General features: G+C 38.5%; 2 protein-coding genes across 23 annotated transcripts in view; one reads left to right on the forward strand and one right to left on the reverse strand.

Moving 5' to 3' along the window:
• Positions 1–1,172: 1,172 nt before the first annotated feature.
• On the reverse strand, positions 1,173–12,080 carry LOC138182732 (F-BAR domain only protein 2). Of its 9 annotated transcripts, XM_069118874.1 has the most exons (14): positions 11,799–12,079; positions 9,998–10,309; positions 9,241–9,498; positions 8,961–9,156; positions 8,572–8,892; positions 7,613–7,744; positions 4,446–4,545; positions 3,785–4,046; positions 3,639–3,688; positions 3,424–3,566; positions 2,801–3,281; positions 2,511–2,727; positions 2,097–2,445; positions 1,173–1,945 (listed from the first exon to the last, which is right to left on the reverse strand). In XM_069118874.1, exons 1-14 carry the CDS (start codon positions 11,826–11,828, stop codon positions 1,875–1,877), a joined length of 2,922 nt encoding a protein of 973 aa, XP_068974975.1. In that variant the 5' UTR covers positions 11,829–12,079; the 3' UTR covers positions 1,173–1,874. The 9 variants fall into 9 exon arrangements, with proteins under 9 accessions (XP_068974975.1, XP_068974978.1, XP_068974973.1 ...); XM_069118877.1 differs by lacking the exon at positions 3,424–3,566 and having other exon boundaries at positions 3,616–3,688; positions 11,799–12,080; XM_069118872.1 differs by having other exon boundaries at positions 3,424–3,688; positions 4,455–4,545.
• Positions 12,081–12,922: 842 nt separating this feature from the next.
• Positions 12,923–23,372, forward strand: part of LOC138182898 (proteoglycan 4) — a 44,807-nt gene continuing 34,357 nt past the window's right edge. For 8 of the 14 annotated variants that reach the window (XM_069119268.1, XM_069119274.1, XM_069119277.1 and 5 more), the window contains exon 1: positions 12,923–13,268. In XM_069119268.1, the coding sequence (XP_068975369.1) occupies positions 13,140–13,268 (129 nt within the window). In that variant the 5' untranslated portion in view covers positions 12,923–13,139. Of the gene's footprint in view, positions 13,269–20,153; positions 20,633–21,460; positions 21,893–23,372 lie in introns of those variants that run through there. The other 6 variants (XM_069119280.1, XM_069119281.1, XM_069119271.1 and 3 more) reach the window with 5 other exon arrangements.

A 23,372-nucleotide genomic window follows, 5' to 3' on the forward strand; every position in this document is an offset into this window, starting at 1 on the left:
TTATGTGAACTATGCACGAGGATACATGGTATTTAGATGCCAACTTGTTGCCGATAATCTAAATTTGCACAAAAGGAAGCATCGTGTGTGCTGGACTATATAATAATATTCGAATTCGATTTTTTCAGACTTATTCTTAAAGTTATTACTTCGTTTTTATATACACATATACATATACACACAGGTGGTATGTATGCACATGTAACTGTTAAACGAGATGGACTGTCTCTAAAAACGGTCGATTCGCTTTAGGAATATATCGCAAAATCATTGCAAAAAATACTGAAAATGAAAGAATAAGGAAAAATAAGAAAACGATAGGATACAGTCGATTCACATTAAAAGTTAACGTAGTAATTCTCGTTTTAAAATAATAAATATAGGAAATATTTCATGATAATTATAGAAAAAATATTGAATTAATTTTGCAATAATGGAAAGAATGAAACGATCACTGTGAAATTAACATGACATTTAACTTGCAATTCTTCGAAATTTTCATAAGATCTAAAAAATTAATCGCAAATCGCGCAACTAATTTGTTTGTTACAATGTTAAAATCGTATGTTTAATCACTTTAATAAAGCATTTCATTACTTGCCAATTTCACTTAGTATACGTATGAACTATTACTAATCTATCGAACATTTTGTTCTTAACGTCCTCGCTATTTTCTTTGTTCATAAATAAAGCAAAACTACGTTGCAATTCTTTTTTTGCTTTTTTTTTCTTTACCAGCGTTAACGTACGCAGGAATTGCTGCGCAATAAAGTTGAATGTGTTGTGAAACAAAAAACACGATTTCATTTTGAGAATCATTAATTTTTTAAATGTACGTGTAACCAAATATTTTTTCAAAAATTCCGCGAATATCGGTAAAAACAGATCTGAAAACGTATACCATAGGACTACATCGAAAAATTTAAAAAGTAAATATAGGGCCTTCGTATAAAATAGAAACGCTAATGTACAGACACGAAGTTAATTGGTGTTACAGAATCTTTACATTTCTTTCAAAACTTCTTAACGATTAGATAGCAATATATAATAATTACATTAAAATTAACGCAAAATTTAACAATAGATTAAGAACATTGTACTGTTTGATGATCTTTTCTAGAGCTTTTCCGTGCTGTTAAGTAAAAAAAGTCATAACGTATGTATTTTGATTATATATATGTATATATATATATATAGACACAATAATATGGCGAGAATATCGTGGTGAAAAATATGCTGGACACCAAAGGTTTTATGCGAGAAAGGTCTACTTACTCTTCGACGCTTTAAACGTTTTCTGCTGTCGTTATCGTCATCGTCGTCGTCGTAGTTACACCTCGTTTACGTATCACGTACAAACTTTACTAAAATAGTACAATCTAATCGAGAATATATAGAAAAATTGAAAAATATACAAGTTATAAAACACAGAACGCTATTCATCAGGTAGCGAGTGACTTACGAAGTCCAACTATGTTTTTCGTTACATTTCTGTCCAAATATTTTCTTCGCCTAGGATCATATATATCGTACCATACTCATCTTAATTTATGAAGGATACGAATTTATGTGATCTTCATTTGCCGCTTTCTCGTATCCAAGATCCCTTCTTTTCCTTTTTTTAACACGTAACGCGAATAAACTTTACATTCTGCTATATGGAAATCACGTAGCATCACGGCATCTGTACAAATTATTCGTCTACTATGTAATCTTATTATTGTATCGCACACGTTCTTTGGTATCCAACAGGCTTCCCCACGCCGATTTCGAATTTGAACGAACATTAGTCGTGGTATGGGCAGTGAATGAACAAGCAAGTGCCAATATTAAATGGGCAGGCTCTCCCATTGAGGCGCCCATTCTGGAAGTCGTCAATCCACATTGGATGGTGGAGCAGCGTATCTACTTCGTGAGTCGGAATCTCCATCACAAATATACTTTCCTGAAAGTACACAGAAATTGTTCTCGTAATGTAATTTATATACATTGTTAACTTCTTGTAAGAACATCGCGCGTGTAAGGGCACTATCGTAACTAAAGAAGCTAAAGAAACAAATAGATAGAGAAAAAAATATAGAAGGTAAATCACTCACCAGATACGAATCTACGCTTTACTAAACTTAATCTATATCCCGGGCCTAAAAGCTCGAACTCAACCCCAGATAATGTGGTCCCTTCGCAATTAAACTGTGTGAATATGGTTCCTTGGTTTCCTGGCCCATGCGCAAGTTCCACCCGAGCTTTCAATGAGCCTACGCCGTTACCTTCGCTGTGTTGCGACAGTTCCGTGAACTTCCACAGTACCCGATTCGTGTCTTGTAACCACTGTGCCTGAGGTTTACTATTCAGTGACTTGAAACCTCCGTCTATAGGTGCAGCCACATGAAGGTTTAACAGTGGACTCGGAGAAGCCATAGCACGACTGTTATATTTATAATCAATCTGAAACACCCGTAAATTGTTTGTTTAGCAAAAGATTGCTGTAGTAATGTATCAACGATAAGTACCTTAAGATCGGTATGAGTCGTTTCACACTTCCAATAGGCAACCAGCTGGAAAGGGCATGAACCTGCCCCCTCCTTGCACTTGATTTGATACTTGAGTATGTCGACGTTAAAATACGAGGCTGAAGGATTTTGTTCAGCCTGTTTGCGTAACAACGTAGTTAAGGCACTCATATTGAATTCAAAAATTGTACTGTCGACAGTTGTCTGCGTTGCATCCCTGCACAAAATATCAATATTCGAACATTCTCGTACGAACTATTTACCACAATCTTCATCCTATCGTAACTTACATGCTGACAAGCTGATTATTAGGGAACAATTTTTCCAATCTATTGCTGTTTCGCACGCGAAACGTAAGTTTCGCAGGGCTTGGATTATTCGCTAACACGGCGACGATACCAGCAGGAAACGATAACATCATATCTCCACTGAGTTTCACCTGACACCGTGTTTCATCGGTACCTCTGAAATAAGAGTGTACTATCTCATGGAAAGCAACTGCTAAAGGTATAGTGTCTGCGAGTCCAATCGTGAGCGGAGATGGGCCCCTGGAAGAGCCAACACCAACACCAGCTGTACGAAATTCTAAGCTAGCCACGCTATCGGCTCTGGATATAGTTGCCGGTGACATTCTACCCCTTGGCGAAGGACCTTCTCCTCTTCGGGACGGAGGTCTAGGAATGATGATGGATCCTGTCGGAGTGGAGGATGCGGATTGCTTGGGAGGTAAGGCCGGAGTGATGTCTCCTACTTCCGAAAACAAATCTCCATCTGCAAACGATGAAACCTTCTACATTTCCTATACATAGCCTAAGTTCCCATAGTATACATATAACGACATGATACTTTTGACAAGACACAGAAAGCGTCCCGATAAGCTGATAGTGTGACGACGCGACTCCCGTAAACTCACCAGGGAATCGTGGGTGAGGATGTGTAGGTGGTGCGGATTGTGGCGGCTGTGGTTGAGGCGTCGGTGACAAAGACAGTGGCGGAGGACTTTGCAATGGCGCGTACGGATGACTACCAGTCGGCGTTGAGGCGCTCGATGGTGTACTGCTAGGATTGAACAAGTTTAGGCCAAGTAAATCCGAGCTTGGCTTACCTCCTAATTGCTGTGACACTGACTGAGACCTTTTCATATGATGATCTGAATCGTTATTTGATCCTCTGCGTCCCTGTTACGTAATCGGAACGATATCGTTGGAGAAAAAAGATCCTCTGAAAGTATTAACACCTAAGAAAGAAAAATCGAAGAGAAGTAAAGAACGTACCGTCGGTGCAGGCGATAACGATAGATTTTCCACGGTCGCCCTGAGTTCGTCCACACTGGCGCTCATCGGTGCTCCGCCGTTGCTTAGTGGTTTTATTTCCACTCGGATCTTTCGTTCCCTCTCATCTTCGGAATCGGTATCTGAGCTAGAATAAAATCCTTTCTCATTCTCCCACGGCTCTGCTTTTGGTCTAATACAGAAACCATCCTCATCTACTTCCGGTGTCGGTGTTTCAGACTTTCTACTGTCATCCTTATCCTCCCTATTATATAGAATTAGCGTAGTTCAGTACGATATACCCTCAAGTGTTCCAGCAGGCCCAGTGCATCATGTACACATGATAAAATCTCTTTCTTTTCTCTGTCTTTTATTTTACGTATCAGAAACTAAATTATTAATAATCGTGCGCTATTTTACGTTACAACATCATTGTGCTTTAGCGGTACTAACGTGCCAATAAAAATTGTAAAAGAAGAATAAAAAAAAAAAAGAATAAAGGAGGTAGGCATAAGATCTAATACTATGATCAAGCTTTTTGTATAAAAATGCTATTTGTGCTACTGGTTATTATGGTTTTAATATTCTCCAATGATAAATTTTTAAGCTCGATCATGGGATTGATCTCTGGTGCACTAGATCTGCTGAATGAGCATATACTGACAGGTCAGACTTTTCTTCTTTGTTGCTGCTCGTTTCCACAATATCCTTCTTCTTTTTCGCCTTCTTTTCCTTTCTTTTCTCTCTTCTGCTGCGAAGAAACCCTGTTGGTTGTGGACACACGGTATGTAGAGAACAAAGCAGCACTTAACTTTTCGTAGTAAATCTGAATACTCGATATCAAAAGTTCTCTTACAATGACATGTAGTATTTCTAACTTCTAATCATTACAATATTGAAAAACGATAAAAATTATTCTCTTCTCTATAATATATAAGAATCAAGGAAACTCGTTTATTATTATGGAAAATAAATTGTACCTTTTAATCGCAGTTAGCGTCAAACGCTACATTTAGGTGCATAAATCGAGTCTAATTATAATATATTACTCTCGAGAGAAGCAATTTTTATCAAATAATTATTTTGTTGATTAACTTAATTGATATGGCGTTACTCTTCTTAATATAGAGTAAAAGGAAATAATTATAAACTAATTGTAAGACTAATTGTAAGAAGCAGAAAGGAACTACGTTTGCGGTGTCAACGTATCTGTATCGAAAAAGATAATATCATTAATCGAGAAATTAATATAAAATCTCCGATTCAACGACAGATAGAAATCAATTTACTTTCCAAGTGTTTAAGGCATAGCGCAACGTGATTAAATATCTACAGGACAAATAAAATAATTGTCATCGGATCAACAAGTAGCAGATGCACTTTTCACGAGCTCTTTTTTTGACAGCATTCTCTCTAATTATGCTGACATAAATTTCTGTGTCCACTACACTTATATTCTCTTACAACTTAATATTCGTTTTGAAACATCAACGATCTTTCAACAGAAAAACATATCAGCACATTCTAAAATCGACAAAATAGTTTTAATTGCTGCATTAAGTCATTAAAAATAATAGATAGGAGATACAGATAATAGCAAAAAAGTATAGCACGTTACATTAGCAGAGGTATAAGAAAACCCATACACCATCACCATCAAATCATATACAGATCTGCAGAAGTCCAATTTCTTCTTTTAAATTGTTTTTCTAACAATAATAACATATGTACTTCCTACAATGTTAATGATAGAATATTCTTTTCTCGATTTTTCTCAGAACAGTTAACCATATATAAGAGATTACGCAATTTCATCTCGTATTTGTATATCTCTTGTATACCTCTCTACGAATCGGTAGGGCATACGATACACATGTTCTGCAAGCAAAGATGTTAACTATCGACATGCGAAATTACGAATAAAGTGACGATAATTCGAAAATGAGATACGATAACTTGATATAATAATTTTGAACCTTGTACATATTGATTAATCGTATTAACTTTAGCATTACGAACATTCGATGAAATAAAGAAAAACAAAGAAGTACAAGAGGGGAAAGAGATATCGTGATACAAAAGGAACATTTACAATAACTACATTGGACAATGATGCGACTAATGAATATAAAAAGGGTTGCTTGCAGAATCACATTACGCTATATCATAAAAGATATCTGCACTTGGAAAATAAATACGAATTACAAGTGAGCCATGCAGTAACAGACTCATAAGAGGCTCACCTGAGGCCCCGTCAGTAGCCAACCCCACATTCGTATTTCAACTTTATCCAAATCCAACTCCCTTTATTTAATTAATTCTATGAGGACATGTGTTTGTTATAGAGGCAACAGAGAAAGTTTCAAAAATTAATTTACAATTGACCCGTTCAAGAATCAGCCTCGAGATGTTAGGTACTGATGGTTTTTTTTAAAAGGAAATGGGAGATATCTATGAATCAATGTGTATGACATGAAAATTGCTACCATTTTATTAATACACCATAGATAGTTTCAATTTCAGAAACTTTCCAAAATGCACAATTCTTCTTAACTCTAACTTTTATGTTAAATTAATAAAGTCTTTCTTATCAAGGAAGAGTGAGCATAAAATATAAATAAAAATTTCACAATGAGCCGTGTTGATAGAAGAACCCCTTGATATAAGTTTACATAAAAGATTGTTAGAAAAACAATTTATGTAAGTAACACTTTATGAAAAAAAAAACAAAAAAACAAAATATTAAGTTGCCTGATTAGATTACCATGTAATTCTAGAACTAAAGCCTATTGTCTAAGCAAGCTTGTTTCAGTGTTAGTCAAACAAGAACAAAAAATATTTCTTCCCTTTAGTGTGTGAGATGTATCTACAAATATAAGACCATTTATGTTGACTGAAGAAATATTTTAAATGTGCTTTCAAAGCTAAGAATAAATTAATGTTAGATATGTATCCTTCTAATTATCTGTGAATTAGCAGTATATCACCAGTTATTATCTTACAATATGTCTCTATGCACGTAACATTAATTTAGTGTGCTTGAACAATGTTAGTATACGTACACTGCTGATCTAAAAGAGTGCAGAGTGGAGGAACCATAATACACGTTACCACTGTAAGTCACCAGATATTTTATTTAACCACATATCCTGTATGACAATAGAATTATATTGGAAGAGCTATGGTAATAAAACTGTTACCAAATACCATAGATAGAGAACAACCAATAGAGCAAGATAAAGATAAAGGTGTGTGAAAGGAGTGCTTCGTTAAAATTGGTCACTTAAAATTCTATACAAATATATCTCTCCGTTAATTTCAACCGAACACAATTTATTTATGTTATATTTTAATTATATGTTATATGGTTTTTAGTTATATTTAGTTATATTTTAATTATATGATGCATCTTGATATTTTCATTATAATTAGTTACATCTAAGTAGTGCTTAAAAAAATCGATCAAATACTCATAAAAAAGAACAATTAGGTATAATTAGTAACAATGCAAACATTTAGAATACAACAGCAAAATTTGGAAAGATTTGTAAATTTTAATGAATATCGATATTTTCTTAAATAATTTTTAATAAAGTTTTGAAAAAATGTTATAGAAAGCTGCAGAAATTTACTAATGATAAACCCTCACCTTAAATGCTTTGATCTAACTACCAAAGAAAGCAACATTTTCATACAGATCTCTTGTATGTGTATGTGTAAAACAGTACCTATACTGTGGTGTGTAAAATAGTACCAATAGTCTAGTAATTACATTAAAATGCGAGTAATGGATATGGCAAGGGTATAGGTAATGACAATGTAAGCAGTTACATTTAGATCCTCTGAGAGGGTTCCTGGAGATGCTGGGAGGTGGAACAGCAGGAGGCAGGTTGTTCCCCTGAGGAGTTGCAGGTGCCGAACCAGACCCTGCTTGCTTCTGTTTGTCTGAAACAACACTCATTGCTTATATCTTTCAATGATCTGTGACTCCAATGGCCCTTTTTTCTTCATCTTGCTATTTTCATACTTATATCTATTAAAATTTAATTACACTATGCACTTTCAGTGGCATCAATAGCACTCCAGAGGGATGTTAGTTTAAGTGATATCATTTTATCATCAGATTTGTATTAAAAAGAACTTGATAATCTCGTAATAAAAACTATAAGTATATAAAGTGAAATAAGTATTGATTACATTTTAATTATAAGTTATTTTTAATTAATAATTAATTTAATTATTAATTTGATTTAATTATAATCAGTAAATTCATTCACTTATAAATTCAATATTTATGCTAAAGAAAAAGAAAAAAAAAAATACATTTATAAACCCCCTGGAATACATGATAACTTGCAATGTCATCCTCCACCTATTGTTAGATTATAACGCGCAAGCATTGTAACACAACCACATAAGCATAAGTCAATAAAGTTGTTTCGCATATGCCTAGATTAATTAAATTTGTGATTCAGTGCTAAAAAATAAATTGGTCAAGTGTATGTATGTGAATAAAATAATAAAATAGTATTGATGTGATAAATAAAAAACTGCAAAACACATCTACCAAGACATAATGTGTGAATGGAAAGATCAATTTTACGTATTTTTAAATAGCTTAAATTTTAACAATTTTATTAGTCATAAAATTTGTTATAATTGATATTGATTATGTTAAAGTATGATACTTTATAATAATAACCAAGTTACATTACATCAAGGTAGATAAAAACTATTGCAATTAAAATAGAATGAGGTTTTGTACATTCTATTCAACTTTAAGAACCTACCCTGGGAGTTGGACATGAACAGGTTGAGTAGCGAGGTAGTACGCCGGGAAGCCTTGGTGGCTTGTGCATGTGACAATTCTCTGTCTCTTTCATTCAGATTTTCATTTGCTTTTTCTTGTACCGTCCCCTTTTCCTCATCCACCTGACAACCCTCCCCTTTTAATCCCCGATCGTTTTTTGAACTGTGAATGTTACCAGCAACGCCTGTTTCTCCATTAGCTCCTTTTGATGTTTCCTTAGGTGTCTCAACATTGCTTTCCAACTGAGAATGACTGGTCATTTCTCCTAAACCTGTTATGATCTCTTCATATTCGAATGTACCTGATTTATGAGAAAATGATTTATGTACTAAATACTAAACTCTATCCATATATTACAAAGATTTTTACCTGGTTTCTCAAAACCTGTATATTTGCTTTGTACAAATTGCTCTAATAATTTATCCACTGTCATGTCTGAACATTGCCGTTTAAAATCAATATGAACTTGACCAACTTGTTCATGATTTGACTGCAAAACATCAGCATAGATGTTTAAAAATTCCTTCATATGCTTTAAGTGTGTTTCCTCTACATATTGGAATCGCTTAATAAGGAAAGAATAGATTCATTAGTATTATGCCAATTTTCATAGAAAATTTCATTTAAGAGTGATAAGTTAGAAAAGTACCCTGCATGTTTGAGTCATTTTGGTTTGAAAATCATTTCTTATGCCCATATATTTATCAACCAGAGTTTTATAATCGTCCTGTGCTTTTTTAAACTTAATTTCTGCTTTTTCTAATTCTTTTTGGCTGGCATTGTCTTTCCGCAATTTTTCTAATTCAAGACCCTTTTGCATACGCATATCTTTTGCCTTATGTAATGTCACAGTAATATTCTGTATACTTTGCACAACTTCCAAGGTAGATGACTCTTCTTCTTTTACCTACATATTATTTGTTTTGTTTACATATATGTTTTTTTATAATATAAATATAACCAAGCATCAAAATCAACTACGAAGTAATATGTTAATTAATTGGCTATTTCAAATAATTGCTTATCAGTGTTATTTGATAAACATTATCTTTATATCTTTACAAACACTACTGTCTGAGAGAACCTAGTGACCTGACTGTGGGCGGATACTGATAGGGTACAAAATATACAAAATGATTCATACTTCAATATGATAAATAGTTACAATAAGTGCAACAAATAAAAAAAACATGTTGCAACATAAAAGAAGCTTTAATTGTTAATATAAAACAATGAAATTTATCGTAAATATCTTTTCTATGTATTACTAGAATAATCCATACTATATTACTTACTAAATATGCTTAGCAATTTTAACACATTCTATATAAACAATTATTTGCAGAAAATATCTAAAACTTTGACTTATCTCTATATAGGAAAATTAAGAAGAGAAAGTTACATACAGCCTTGTGTTTCTTATGTAATTCATCTGTATATTTTGATACATCTTTTATTAGTTCAGTGACCCTTTGGGCCATTTGCAAGTGCAAACCAGCAAGTTTTTCTGCTGCTCCTCTTAAGGCAGCCCAAACAGGTGCAAATGTTCCTTGTGTACTACTGCTACTGCCAGCTTGTTTAGCTAGCTTACTCAGAACCTTATAATTATTTTCTTCTATGGTTGATCGTTCTTTCAAAAACTCAGCCAACTCCTTGCTTGCAACTGCACCATGCTTCATGTTATGATATAACACGTCATATCCATTATTCTTTTCGCCCTTGAATTACAGAAAAATGTTCTTTTTGTCTAAATACTTTCTATCACATTTACAGTGCATTCACAATGTATTATTCTATATATCAATACACTTTCATTTCTTACTTCTAATACATATTAATAAATGCTTGAGAACTATTTACTGATATGTTACTAGGATCAGAATTTTTTTATTAATAGAAAATATATTTCATTTGCAATTAAAGTATCATGCCTAAAAGACATATACTAAAGCTATACTTAAGACCACTTAGCCACTTAACACTTGAACCCTGATCATGCTGTAAACTCACACAGAGTAGAACACTTGAGTAACGTCGCTACAATAAGCTGTCATTACATATTATTACTCTTATCATCCTATTGTACATATTACTTGTCACTCATGACATATGGCATAAATTTTTATTGCAAATTTTATTAGTACAGAATAACAAAATTTACAAAATTTTGTTTTAGTTAAATTAATAGACTATAACTCTTTTTCTATAGATTTTGTAATATTTTTCAATAGAATATAAGCGAAGGAGGCAAGATTAATAAAAATCCCTTTTATTTTATAAATTCTTAAATACTATAATAAAACATTAGCTCCATAAAAAATAAATGAATCATTATAGCTTTTTTTTTATAAAATTTGATATTTGAGTCATCATAATTATATCCTACATATAATAATCTTCAATAGATAAAATTTTAAGGGAAATGAAAGGAAGTGGTAGCTATCTTATCTGTACCATGCTTCTGTCAGGAAAACAATGTCAAATCCTCCAAAAAATTTATAAAACTAAAGCCCTTAACACAAAATTATAAGAAACATTTAAGTCTTTATGTCACTAAAATTTGTTAAAGCATAGAAAAAATGCAAAATTTCCAATAATTCTTGTCTACAAAGGGAAATTTTCATTTAGTAGAGATCTGTGTTGCAATCATCTTAAAAGAAAAATATACAAAATTTATATCGAAATATGTAAAACTATACAATAGGAAAATATAATTAATAATACAAGTTATGACGAAAGATCTTGGAACTTTTAAACAAACTTTTTAACAATTTCACTTTCTTCTGCACTTAAACTATAAACATGCATAGAAAACGCAATACATATGTCAACGTGCGATCATTTTTCCATAGGTCATGGAGATGATAGGAAAACGAGATGACAAGGAGGTGAAATGAATAACCTTGTATTCGCGGAAAAGTATAAAGACAAACGTGCCGCGTAAAAGAGAAAAGGAGAAGAACGAGGATGATTATAGTACGGTGGAAGAAAGACAGAAAAGGAGATTTCATTAGGTGAAACACGATGATATTTAGACGAAAACAAAAAATGTTACAGTAGCGTGACGTAGGGACAGTCACGAGAAGAGTTTGTTAAGAGTTCTTACGCAGGGTAAGACAAAAAGGGAAAGGAAGAGGGTTTCTCTCCGTACCTAACCTAAATCTAACGAGGATGACATTCTGGGATAACAAGCGAAAAGACACTCACCCAAAAGTAGTCGGCGAAATCCACAGTCATGTTGGAACCGCGATCAGACCATCATAATTTATCTTCTGATATATCAGGCCGAACTGCACCGTTAATAACGAATCATTGACACACACACATGCACACACTGAGGACTACACGATGCAATATCCGAACCGTACAACAGATACGACGAGACGTAACTCAATTTACGACAAACTAACGTAACGTTTCGTGCTCGAACGTTTCGAGCAGAACGAGCGCGCTCGACCGCGGAGACACAGGTCAACTTATTTCAACTATCTCTGTTGCACGTTACTTGTCTCCCTTCCTCTCCTTTTGATAAATACCGTACAGCGCCATCTTGCCAAACACAGGCAAAGCTAGTAACTAAAACCAAAACAGTTGATAAAAGTACTTTCTTCCTCCGCATTTAGCACTGTGCATTATTGTTAAAAAAATCACAATTTACAATCAGTGTTGATACATAATTGTACAATGATCGTATTCCAATTGAAATTTCGTATTTTTTGCTTTCTTTCAAGTATTACAAAATAATTACTTTTAACAGAGATTTTATTTTTGGCTTTCATGTAATATAAATTAAAAATAATTACCATTATGAGCTGAATTATAAACATTTCGAGAGTTTCCGATACAATTCTCAAAATAAAAAGTGAACGCAAGAAATCATATTCTTTTAGGCCGCTATTAACGAATTCAGAGTTAATTGTTTATTGCCAACAGTGGAACCAGAAATTAATTAACTCTTATCATAAAACAAATACTATACATATGTAAGTATGTACATATTTTTTTCATCCTTGTTTAAAACCATTCGTATCACGTAGTTAAATGATTTACCACTTTCGAACAGCGGCGCTACTAAATATCCAGGGCCGAGCATTTTTTTGGTATCTAACAAACATCCCCCACATTTTTTTTTTAGATTTTATTATTTTCAAAAGGCGCCTAAACATCGGACACTCGCGATTGTGTGAAATAACCACGACATCAAATTCAATGATTGGTTAGAGTGTAATGAATAAAAAAATGGCATTGAAGATAACAGGTTGTAGGTGAATTTTGAAAATTCGAAAGGGGCGGTTGTTGCGATGTAAGGTCGGAAGACGGGAGGCGTGGCCTCGAATAATCAGCTCAGGGTAGTCCAGTGTCCTTGCGCATATCCAGTAGCTATACGTACACATGTACTATCGCTCACGTGTGCATCCTATATACGGAGAAGAGAGAAGTTTCGAGCATTATCAATCACTTTCGTCGGTGGACCGAACGGTGGATCTGTTCTCGACGGTCGTCGGCAGGTAAAACGACCCAATTTCCGTGGACTCGAAGATTACGGCGATGCCCGCGAACAAGGGAAACCTGTCGACGCCTCATAAAGAAAAGCCCGGAAACGGCTTGACCACGGGTGCCTCCAAAAAGAAGAAACGCTGCACCGTTAAGCATAAAAGACATTGCAAGCAATATCTGGTGAGTGAGCGAAACGAAACGTTAATTCCTTGCGAAATGAACGGCCATATTGCGATCGAGTCGGGAGCGACACGAGCGTCTTCGATGTGAAATATTTCGTACCTACGCTAAATCTCGATACTAATACGATCGAGCTCTTACAAGTATTAAAGTTAATTTCGATGTTCGATTATATTTCTTTCTACTATATTTTGTTTATCTCTACGAACGAAATATAAGCGTAAAATTGGAAAAGTCGCAATGGTAGAGTAGGTTATGTGGCGTAGCTGTCTCGAGTCGAAACACGTAGAGTTTGTTCACCTTTACTGATGCATGGTCGAAGTGTTATGAGTTGCAAGTTCCAACGATCGATCGGTACGAGCATGCTTTGGTGCCGGTCACGATGCAATTTTCATTTCAAGTTCCTCCTGTGATTTAATGCCAAGCCGAAACGATCGAGTAATTTACATATTTCCCTGGCGTTCTTCAAACTTATACGTGCGATATTCGGATTTTTCTCTTCTATGGATGCGATAAATTATTCATCCGGCACGGCGGTGTATTTGGTAAATGCTTATCTCGTACCGATTCGTTTTCTTTGTCTTTCTTATTCTTTCTATTTAAATATCGTATTTTTATCAGCACGTTGCATTTTAAATTCGTAGACATATAAATTTGATTTAGGTATTATCTGCAAAATGTTCTCATTAGTTTGTCTTTTTTAGTACTTTTTATATGATATAAACCATTTACTTTTTTTATACTTTGTCTTTTGTAAAGAAACTGAACGATACCATGATACGTTCCATTATCATTGGTAACACTCGAATTGGTACGTGATAAAATTTCCTTGAAAGAAGAAGGATGGCTATCGGTCTCTATCCGCATTTTCGGTTCAATCCGCAATCACGAGGGATTTCACACGATGTATTGCTCCGCGAACACGAATTTCGGCGAATATCGAAAAAGTAAACTTTTCAAAATCCTACTGTATAATGTGACAATATATAAAAATAACCTTTCTTAAAATACATCAGTTGAATGTTTTATTTTTTCACGGGCCTTGCATTTGTATACCCTTTACCTCTCCTATCCTTTGAACAGTCGAATTGGTTCTACCCTTTTAGCACCTATACGATCCTTCCTTTACATGTTACACAGATTAAACACGTTCCAAGTTTGCGTGGCCCCATTGCTACTAACTACGAGAGGGTCATTATGCCGTATACATCCGCACAGATCTAGACACACGGATAGAATAAGCGTTCCATCATGTAAGATAGAAGACACGAAATCGTCGAATTATTTCATTAGGCTAAATTTGAAAGAACCGGTCCGCTTAGGTACCTGTAATAAGAAACTCGACGATTCGTGTCAAACAACGTGTATATAATATTATAGACTAGCGATAGGCCTGCCGTGTATTAGAAACTTAGGAAGCACGTATTGATTTCTAAGAATGCCAAGAAAAAGAGGTTGGTGCTGATTCGGCGAGAACAAAAGACGACACCAATTCCACTTCTGCAGTCCACTTGAACCACTTGCTATTATGTCTTGTAGGTGTAGAAGTTGGCAAAGCCGTATTGGCTTACCTACATATGTGAACAAATTCCGGAGACACCTTATTTTTCTAATTTCATCGAATGCTTAAAATTAATTTCGTGCCTGATTAACGACCCGATCGTCGAGAATTCAACCGACCAATGGAATAAATTATAAACGTCTATGTGCGATTGACATTTGCTATTGTGATTGATGACGGACGAAAAAGGAGGGAAGGGAGAGAGAATGGTTAAAGCATCGCAAATAAATTTACGGCATATGGCGTACTGCTATTTTTTCCTTTTTTCTTTTTTCTATTTCACACCAACGTGCATTGGATGCGATGTAATTCATGCAATTCGAGCAGGTGCCGTACGTGCGACCGAACGTGGATGCAGTGAACGGAAGCGGAAGTCGAGCGTAACTTATCATCGGCAAGCGCAGGGTACTCGCGTGTATATATATGTGCTGCTGGGTCACGTTCAACGTTATGCTTTAGTGAACTTTGCGTGTCGACCAAACGTTTCTTCTATTCTCCGACCGGCACCCCTGTTAAAGGCTGTCACCCACTTAACAGCACAGCGCATGAACAACATGAAATTAACATCAACGTACATTGCGTTCTGTACTTGAACGTCAGACTAACCCAAATCCATTTTTTTGTTTTTTTTTTTTTTCGAAATTTATATACATTAACTCATCGATCTTCCTTTACTTTCATCGAAACTATGGTAGGGATCTATTTACATTACGTTGTAAATAAAGAAAATCTATCGAAGTAAACAAGTGTATCTTAAGCACGTTATTGCTTCTAGAGCTACGTAAATTTAAGTCCTTTCGTTTCTCGGCAATAACTTTATTCTAAATAAGTCGATTCGAATTAATATTGTTTAGACGTAAGATCGAATTTGTAGAAACGCTTCTTAAATTATTCTACATTTTATCGTGCTCTTCGTTGCTTCTTGAAGCTCGGAGTGATATTAAAATTTGCTAGTTGGTCGTGGCAGAGACGTCTCGGAGGAAGTTTATCCGAAGGATTTTATCAACTCCCCTAGTTGATCGGCGATAAATTTGCAAAATAGGCGTACACCGGTACGATACTTGGCTAAAGATTTTAATTAACCCACTTGCGGTTGCATAGACGCTGCCTCTAGGCTCGGCTCATTTTTAACGAGCCGTGGTGATTACCGGTGGTAGGATTCTCGCGGAGGAGAATTAAATCGAGCCGTCGACGTGCTCTTTGTTGGATATCATAATGTCCTATAATTTCATTATTTTTCCTGCTCCCCCCATCCGTCTGAAATTTCCCGGGATGAAAAAACGTCGCGCTCCCGGTATCGTGCGCGTCTCCTCGTCTCCTTTTAATTAACCACGAAAATTAGGCCGGTTACCTGCTTAGGATGGGAACTTTAGGAAACAACAATGCGAGGCTGTGCTCCACGCGAAAGCATTTTTTTGCTTTCTTTCTTATTCTCTTTTCCCTTTTTTCCCACTTTTTTTCTCACAAAACAATTTTCCTCCTTCGGTATATTTCTGCTGCGTTGTCAAGGACACTGGATGTACTCCCTTTTTTCTCTTTTCTTTTCCTTTCTTTTTTTCCCTATTCAGCGCAATTACAGTAATTAGCCACGATCAGTCGGCTGTTCGCGTGACGATCAAACGGAAACAAAGATCGGATAATCCTTTTGTTATATCGCGTCATAGCCGAACAACGAGCGTAGACGTAAATGCAACGATTAGAACATTGTTTCCTTCGTGGCAATTTTTAGATTCTAAGGAGCAGTAACGAAACGCTAAGTACCTAATTGTCTCTAAAACGTATCCAATTGTTTGGAGCAACGTGCGCGGATTATCTGTTTGCTGAGAAAGAAAAGATAGAATGAGAAGCAAGCTGCTCGAGATTCATATTCATTTTTCCCGAGGAAAATAATTTTGACGATAGCAGGAACGATCAACGCTGTATCTGACAACTGCAGCCCCCGCCGTTAGAGTTTGAATCTTCGTCTCTACATGGAGTTCAATTTTAGGCACACACAGCCTTAAGAACACGTAGGAAGTTGAAAAACTCGTGGCCGCATACGCGATTCACCAGTGCCTGTATTCCATAGTCGCAAGTAGATGGTGGTACGTACGTACACGTGCGAATATAAAAATCAACATTTTATTCTGTAGCTTGCACGCTATACGATGCGGCCGCGTGGAACTAAATATATTAATACCGCAGGTAAGTATAAATTTCGCGTGTCGGCCGTACGTACTTACTTTTCTCTCTCGATCATGTCTGCAGGAATTTCGCGATAATTGCGTATCGTTAATTCTTCGATCTATGACCGCACACTCGTGCATTTCGAATCAAAGATTCTCAATGTTCAGGATCCAGTAGAAATAACAGATATTCGATATTCCGCGAGACTGTAGGATTAAAACGGCGAGTGCGATCAATTCGAGGCACTTGTAAGTTTCATCAGCAGTTGAAATCGTTGATTTCATGGAATTGCTAAAATTACTGGAGAATCTAATGAAAATGTGATTGGAATAGTCGAGTGCGAACGGTTAATTCCTAGTCCTTACTTTATCTACTTTTTTCTTTTAAAGCTTCGCTCTTTAACAATTTCCATCCACTTCGCGTGGCTGCGGCCGAGCCGCAGCTCGAATTAATTACGGAGCAATTCGACGTCTCAAAGAAACCGATCGAAGGATAGATAAGAGTACACGTAGACGCGCTAACCGTGAAAATTCGTCAGCCAATTATCGTTGGTTCAAATTTTGTACTTACCAATTTGACGATTCTACGAAATTACTGCCTACTCTATAGACGCGTCGAATCCAATTCTATCGGCGTGGTATTCACTTGCAAAATTAGAATAATTACCTATTAAATAAAGATAGAGTAAAAGTATCAATTAAATTCGATTCGTACTTTGCTTAAACGAACGCTCGGATTGCTTCTTCCGAATACAATTTGAGACGCGTTAACCCTCTATCGGCCTTCTGCACGATTGATCCAAGATTCGCGGCAGGAAGAAGGATACGCTTCCTTCGAGAGACAGACGAGACATTTCCATTTGCAGTCCTGCATTCGCGAGTACGAGTATACTACGACGTATAAGAGAGGATCTACCGAGAGGTTTTTTTTGAGCCGACGTCTAACATTCTGCGTCTGGTTATCGAAGATGATGAAATTCAGGATTATTTAGGTCATGGATATGTTATTTAACGCACACGAAGGAATATCTACGTGCCGGAGAATATCGCTGGGAAAGAGAGTCCGGGTCGATGGAAACGTGCTACTCGGGAATGGTTGGCAGGCGTGTCCCTCCCGCCAACGAAAATAAGTGTTTCACGGCTAAACAGGATATATTACGTGGTGTTACGTAACGATCATCCCTTCAAGAGATAAGTCGAATCGTATCTACGTGTGATGTTGGCAATGTTTGCGGAGCTGTAGTTTCTCAAGGTTGAAACGATATCTAGAAGTCGATTAGGTATGATTGATGCACAGGTAATGGCCACGATGGACTGGAGTCGAGTCGGGATCGGAATAGAAAATTCTACGCGGTACCACAATCGTAGCGCAAGATCTCGCAAATGATACCGGTACTCGTCTTTCTCCGTCGTTCTTTCATATTTTTTTGCCTCGGAGCGTACGATACTTATTTCTATCTTTTGAACAGAATCTGCCAGGGTTTCTTCGGATCGCGCCTAATAATCTTATCGGTTTAGATCTTTCCCGCAGCCATAAACCCGTTGTTCCTTATTCAAACAATACGCGATAGTCGGCTGAATCAGTCGGCTGAAGCCAGACACGGCTGTACACTGGCGGACACAATATCGAAAACGATCCGCGGATCGCGGCGAATCCCTCGAGCGTGTCTCGCCCCTTTTCAATTCGCGCATCGGCCGAACCATTATTCGTCTATTCGAACAATCAGCGTCCCCCTCGTAACCCATATCCCCGGCTGCGTGTCCAAAACTTACCGTACGAATTTCAACCGCGCCTGTTCTCTCCATTGTCTTTCACCCGTTAAAAAATCGAGAGGAAACATCGAGGAATAGAGAAAATCATGCACGTGCCGTTTTTAGAAATTAGGGAACCAAAAAAAAAAAAGAGGAAAATAATAAAAAGCAAAAATACAAAACGGAGGAATTTAGTCGAAAAACGAACAATGTAAAAGTATGTATCAAAAGCGGTGGTCGAAGCATGGAACGCCGCAAAACGCGCCTATATCTGCATCCGCAGGAAGGTTAGCAGCGTCGCGACGCTGGCCCGACATAGCGGCGCCGGCTACGCGAACGGGACGACTAACAGTCGAGAGGGGGAGAAAGATGCACGATCGAGTGCCGCCTAACGCTCGCGTGGGTGGGAGACAGCCACCGAGGAAGAAGAAGAAGGGAATCGTCGCGGAAAAACGAGAAAATCTCGCGCGCACGTCAGGATAAGACGATGGAATTTTTACGCAGGAAATCCTCTGCGGAACAGCGTGGAAGATGCATCGACAAATATGAAATGTGTTCAGGGTACCAGCGTGCCATTATCTCTCTATAGTCGAGCTACTTTCTGAAAGTCTTTTTGCACAGATTTTGTGTTGCGACGAAAAGGGCATGGATCAGATCGGTAAATCGATGTTGCACAGGGAAAATGTATAAAAATAAACCTCTGAGACACTGGCTAAGGGGCAATTTCGAAATGATGTAAATACACGTACACGTGTACGTATTAAAGCACCGAGACTCATCTGATAAATCTCGAGAGTAAGGACCGCAGGACTATTATCGGTGTAGGAGGGTAAGATCCTGCAGGGCATGGCTTTCGTCACGGTTGAGAGAGCATTTTGAAAATTTATACGTTGCTGTGGGGAACGTCGAAACGTAGAAGCGATAGTCGAAGTAAATGAGAAGCGCAAAGAAGAAAGAGAGAAGAAACGGGAAGAAAATTCAGAAAGGGTAACGGTGCTCGTAGGGGGATGAAAGAGACAGGTTGACCAAAAGGGAGTGTACCTTGGCGATACACGGGGCGAAAAACAAAGGTGACTGAGAGCAGGAAGAAAAGAAAGAGGCACATAAGGAGGAATATAGCGGGAGACGGAGACAGCGACGTGAAAAATCGCAAAAATGCTAAAAAAGTGGGAGAGAGTTGGAAGTCGGATCTAAGGAGAAACGAAGATAGCCACATGGTAGATAGAAAGAGAAATTGCAGAGAGAAAGGCGATACGAAACGGAGAGCGAGAGAGAAAGAGACAGAGAGGGGACTGGAGCGAAGAAGGAGAGAGGAAAACAGGGAGTAACGTTGCGGACTATCGACCCGATCCGGTTGGGCGCCTGCGCTCTGGCAACCCCTTCTACCGTCGAGCCGTCTCGCCGGCGACGCGGCGCTCTACGCAAAGTCGTCGGTGCGATCGGTGCGACGTTGGGACCAGTGCCTCTCACGATTCCGTTCTCGCTCTGCCCTCCGTCTCGTTATTCCGTACGTACAACGCGTCCGAGTGTTACTTTGCATCGTCGCTTGTAATACATTACGCTATATACACATATAATATACAATATATACACATTCGCGCATATACACACATCCGTACACGACATACACGCATAGACACCCGCGCGTAACCAACACGCACGCACGTATGCACGCGAAAAGATTACTTCCGGATGCGGTGAATTTCAGCCGGTGAACATCACGCCGGGCCAATAATACTCTTGGGTACGCGATCCATCACCGAATCACGGTTACGAGTTTAACTGTCCTCGGAGAGTGGTGAAAGTTGAGAAAGAAGAGGAAAGCAGGAATATATCGGTCTACGGGAAGACAGCGGAAAACCCCCAACGACGGAGACGATGGAGTGGTAGGCTTCGAATACGACCCAGCCCTACTTTGCCTTCCGCTTCCTGTCTTCGCCTTTCCTTCTCTTACATTTGTCTTCCCTTCCATATCGTTTAATCCGTTCCAATGTCCCTGGTCCCTGGTCGTTGTCCTTCCCTTTCGGACCGTTTCCGAGGCACGATCGTCACTCCGACGATACTTTAAACAAAGTTGTCGCGTACGCGATTCTTTCTTCTTTCTTTCAGCTCATTGTTATCGTACTCTATGGAAAGAAATACAGCCGGCTCCTCCCTCTTTAATTCGATTGCTTTCGACCATTCGATTTAAACTGCACCGTAGATCGAATATCGCCTACCGGTCTTACACCCTATCCTTTTTAGCCACGAACTATCACGAGCGAACCCTTTGCATTAGTCACCGGCAAGATCGACGTAGGCCATCCTCGCGAATCTACTCTACAAGATTGAAATTCCATCCAATCGAGTGGATAGCAGGAAAGTAACGTAGCAGAATTCGATTCGATTGCGATTGCGGGTAGAGACGTACTAGCGCAAAGGGTTAAAGCCCAAGCCTGAAGGAGACCGCATCCTTGGACGAGCCGGCGCAAACACCTTTTCCTTCCCTTTTCGCTGCTGGTACGACACGCTCATACGTCATGTCTTTTTCTCTGTTCTTTCTTTTCCAATCTCTCCCTATCGGCATCGCCACGCTGGTGACTCGCACACCGGCGCTCTACGTCGATCGCGCGCACGCACTCACTGGACTCGCGCGCGCGCGCGCGCGCGTGCTCGCGCTCGTACTCGCCTGCCTCGTCTACCATCCTCGTGCGCTCGTACACACGTACGTTCAGACGGGCCACAAGACGGACGTCCGACCACCGTTCGCGAATACTGCCTTGAAGGAAGAAGCAGCAGGAGTATAGCCACCGGAGGAAGAAGAAGAAGAGAACGAAAACGAGGAGAGGAGGTAGGAGCAGGTGGTAGAGTGGAGGTGGCGGCGGCGGAGAAGAGGAGAGCAGCGAAGAGAGGCGAAGGTGAGAGGCGAGAAGCAAAGAAGGAGCAGGAGGAAGTGAAGCAAGTGTAGCCGCATCGTCGACGCCGAGGAGCCACGTCCTCGGGAGGAAATCAACCTGGCCTGACGACCGTGCCCGTCGTCTAAACGGCCCCGTCGCTACCGCAGCGGCTGTGTGTCACTACTGTTCCACTGCCCCACACACCGCGGCCTCATGATTGGTTCATTCTGGAACCTCTGTCGTGCGTGCCCTTCAATGCCAATTGACAAGGTGAGAGAGAAATTGACCGGAAGATCGTTGCATCGTTCGTGGATCGTCTTCCTGATTTTCTAACGATATTTTCACAGAGTAGATTCGCCGGAAGATGTCGGATACGAGAGCCCTGCTTACAAATATTCTCGAATAGTACACGTCAATGGTATCGGTGTACGATATACAGAGATTCGGTTATTCTTTGTCGTTCCCTCCAGGCTGTTTCTCGATAATACCAAAGCAACAGCACTCCCGATACTAACGTACGATAGTTTTCGATCGTTTGGATCGATGTCGTATCTCTTGGAACGAGTATGTGTGTGTCTCCTATTCGTAGGGGATATTATTAAAGGAGTAGTATAGGTTGTCAGAGGTATTGGAAGAAGAAGGATTCGATCGAGTGGCTCTTTTTCGTATTATACGATCCTCGACGATGTAGACGACTCGAAGGGAACCGTCGGTTCCGGAAATACACGATCAAGAATTTTGAAAGAGCCGTAGCTCGATCACAAAGGTAAAAAAGTAACAGCTTGCCGAGTTTCTTCCTCGTCGATTCTCGCTATTATAGTTTGGTATTCAGATTCTCTCGGTACTGCCTCGCCGTATACTTTATCTCGACGATCGATGTTATCACCGTATCGAAATCTCTGTGTATAGCGGAGATTTAGCGAAGAGGGATCGGCGATTTTATCCGACGAGAGAGGAAAGTTTGGCTAGCACTCGAGCTCGACGATCTTCCTAATCGAGACTAAGCTTAAAACTCGATGGTTTATTCTCTTCTAGCAGTTTCATTCGCCATACAAGAATGATATTTACGTAACACTGATTATGAAATATCGACAAAAATCGTAGTAGATTTTGCGAGTCGCGTTCGCGCTATTTCAACCGTTGCTCTAGCTATTCAAGGTTAATTCTACGCGTTCTTTCTTTAATGGAGAATTTCAAAGCTTGGTAGCGCTTGTTTCACCGAACCGGTCTCGATTAGGCTTTACTACGCGTGACTTTTGTTTCCGTCGCCTTCGTCCGTGGAAACCGCTTTATAGCTTTATCGATCGTTCCTTCGAAAACCGAACTCCTTTTATTCGTCTACGCTCGAGACAACACGTGTTTCCGTAGCGCGGTACACGATGTCCTCCTCAATATCGAAATCGATGCCGGCGTATCGACTTTTACTTCGCTTTTACTATTTAGCTTTTACCACTCGATTGTCAAATAAACGAATTTCCTCCTTTGAAAGGGACAACGAAAGATCAAACACGAAATCGCGTGGCTGACACAGTATGGAATTATAGACACGTGGAATACTGCGTTGAAAGTTCTCCTCGTATCTCAAATTGCTACAATGACAATTCAAGTTCCACGAGACATCCCGTGCATCTCGCGTACAAGAAACTCGACGACTTTCGAACAATTCCTCCGTGGAAATTTACGAGGTGCACGCAGCCACGCAAATACGCGCAATAGTACTCGGGAATCGAAGGTGTCGGTAAGGCTGGTT

The sequence above is a fragment of the Bombus flavifrons genome, chromosome 8, assembly GCF_040668555.2.
Source record: "Bombus flavifrons isolate JBK064 chromosome 8, iyBomFlav1_principal, whole genome shotgun sequence".
Lineage (NCBI taxonomy): Eukaryota > Metazoa > Arthropoda > Insecta > Hymenoptera > Apidae > Bombus > Bombus flavifrons.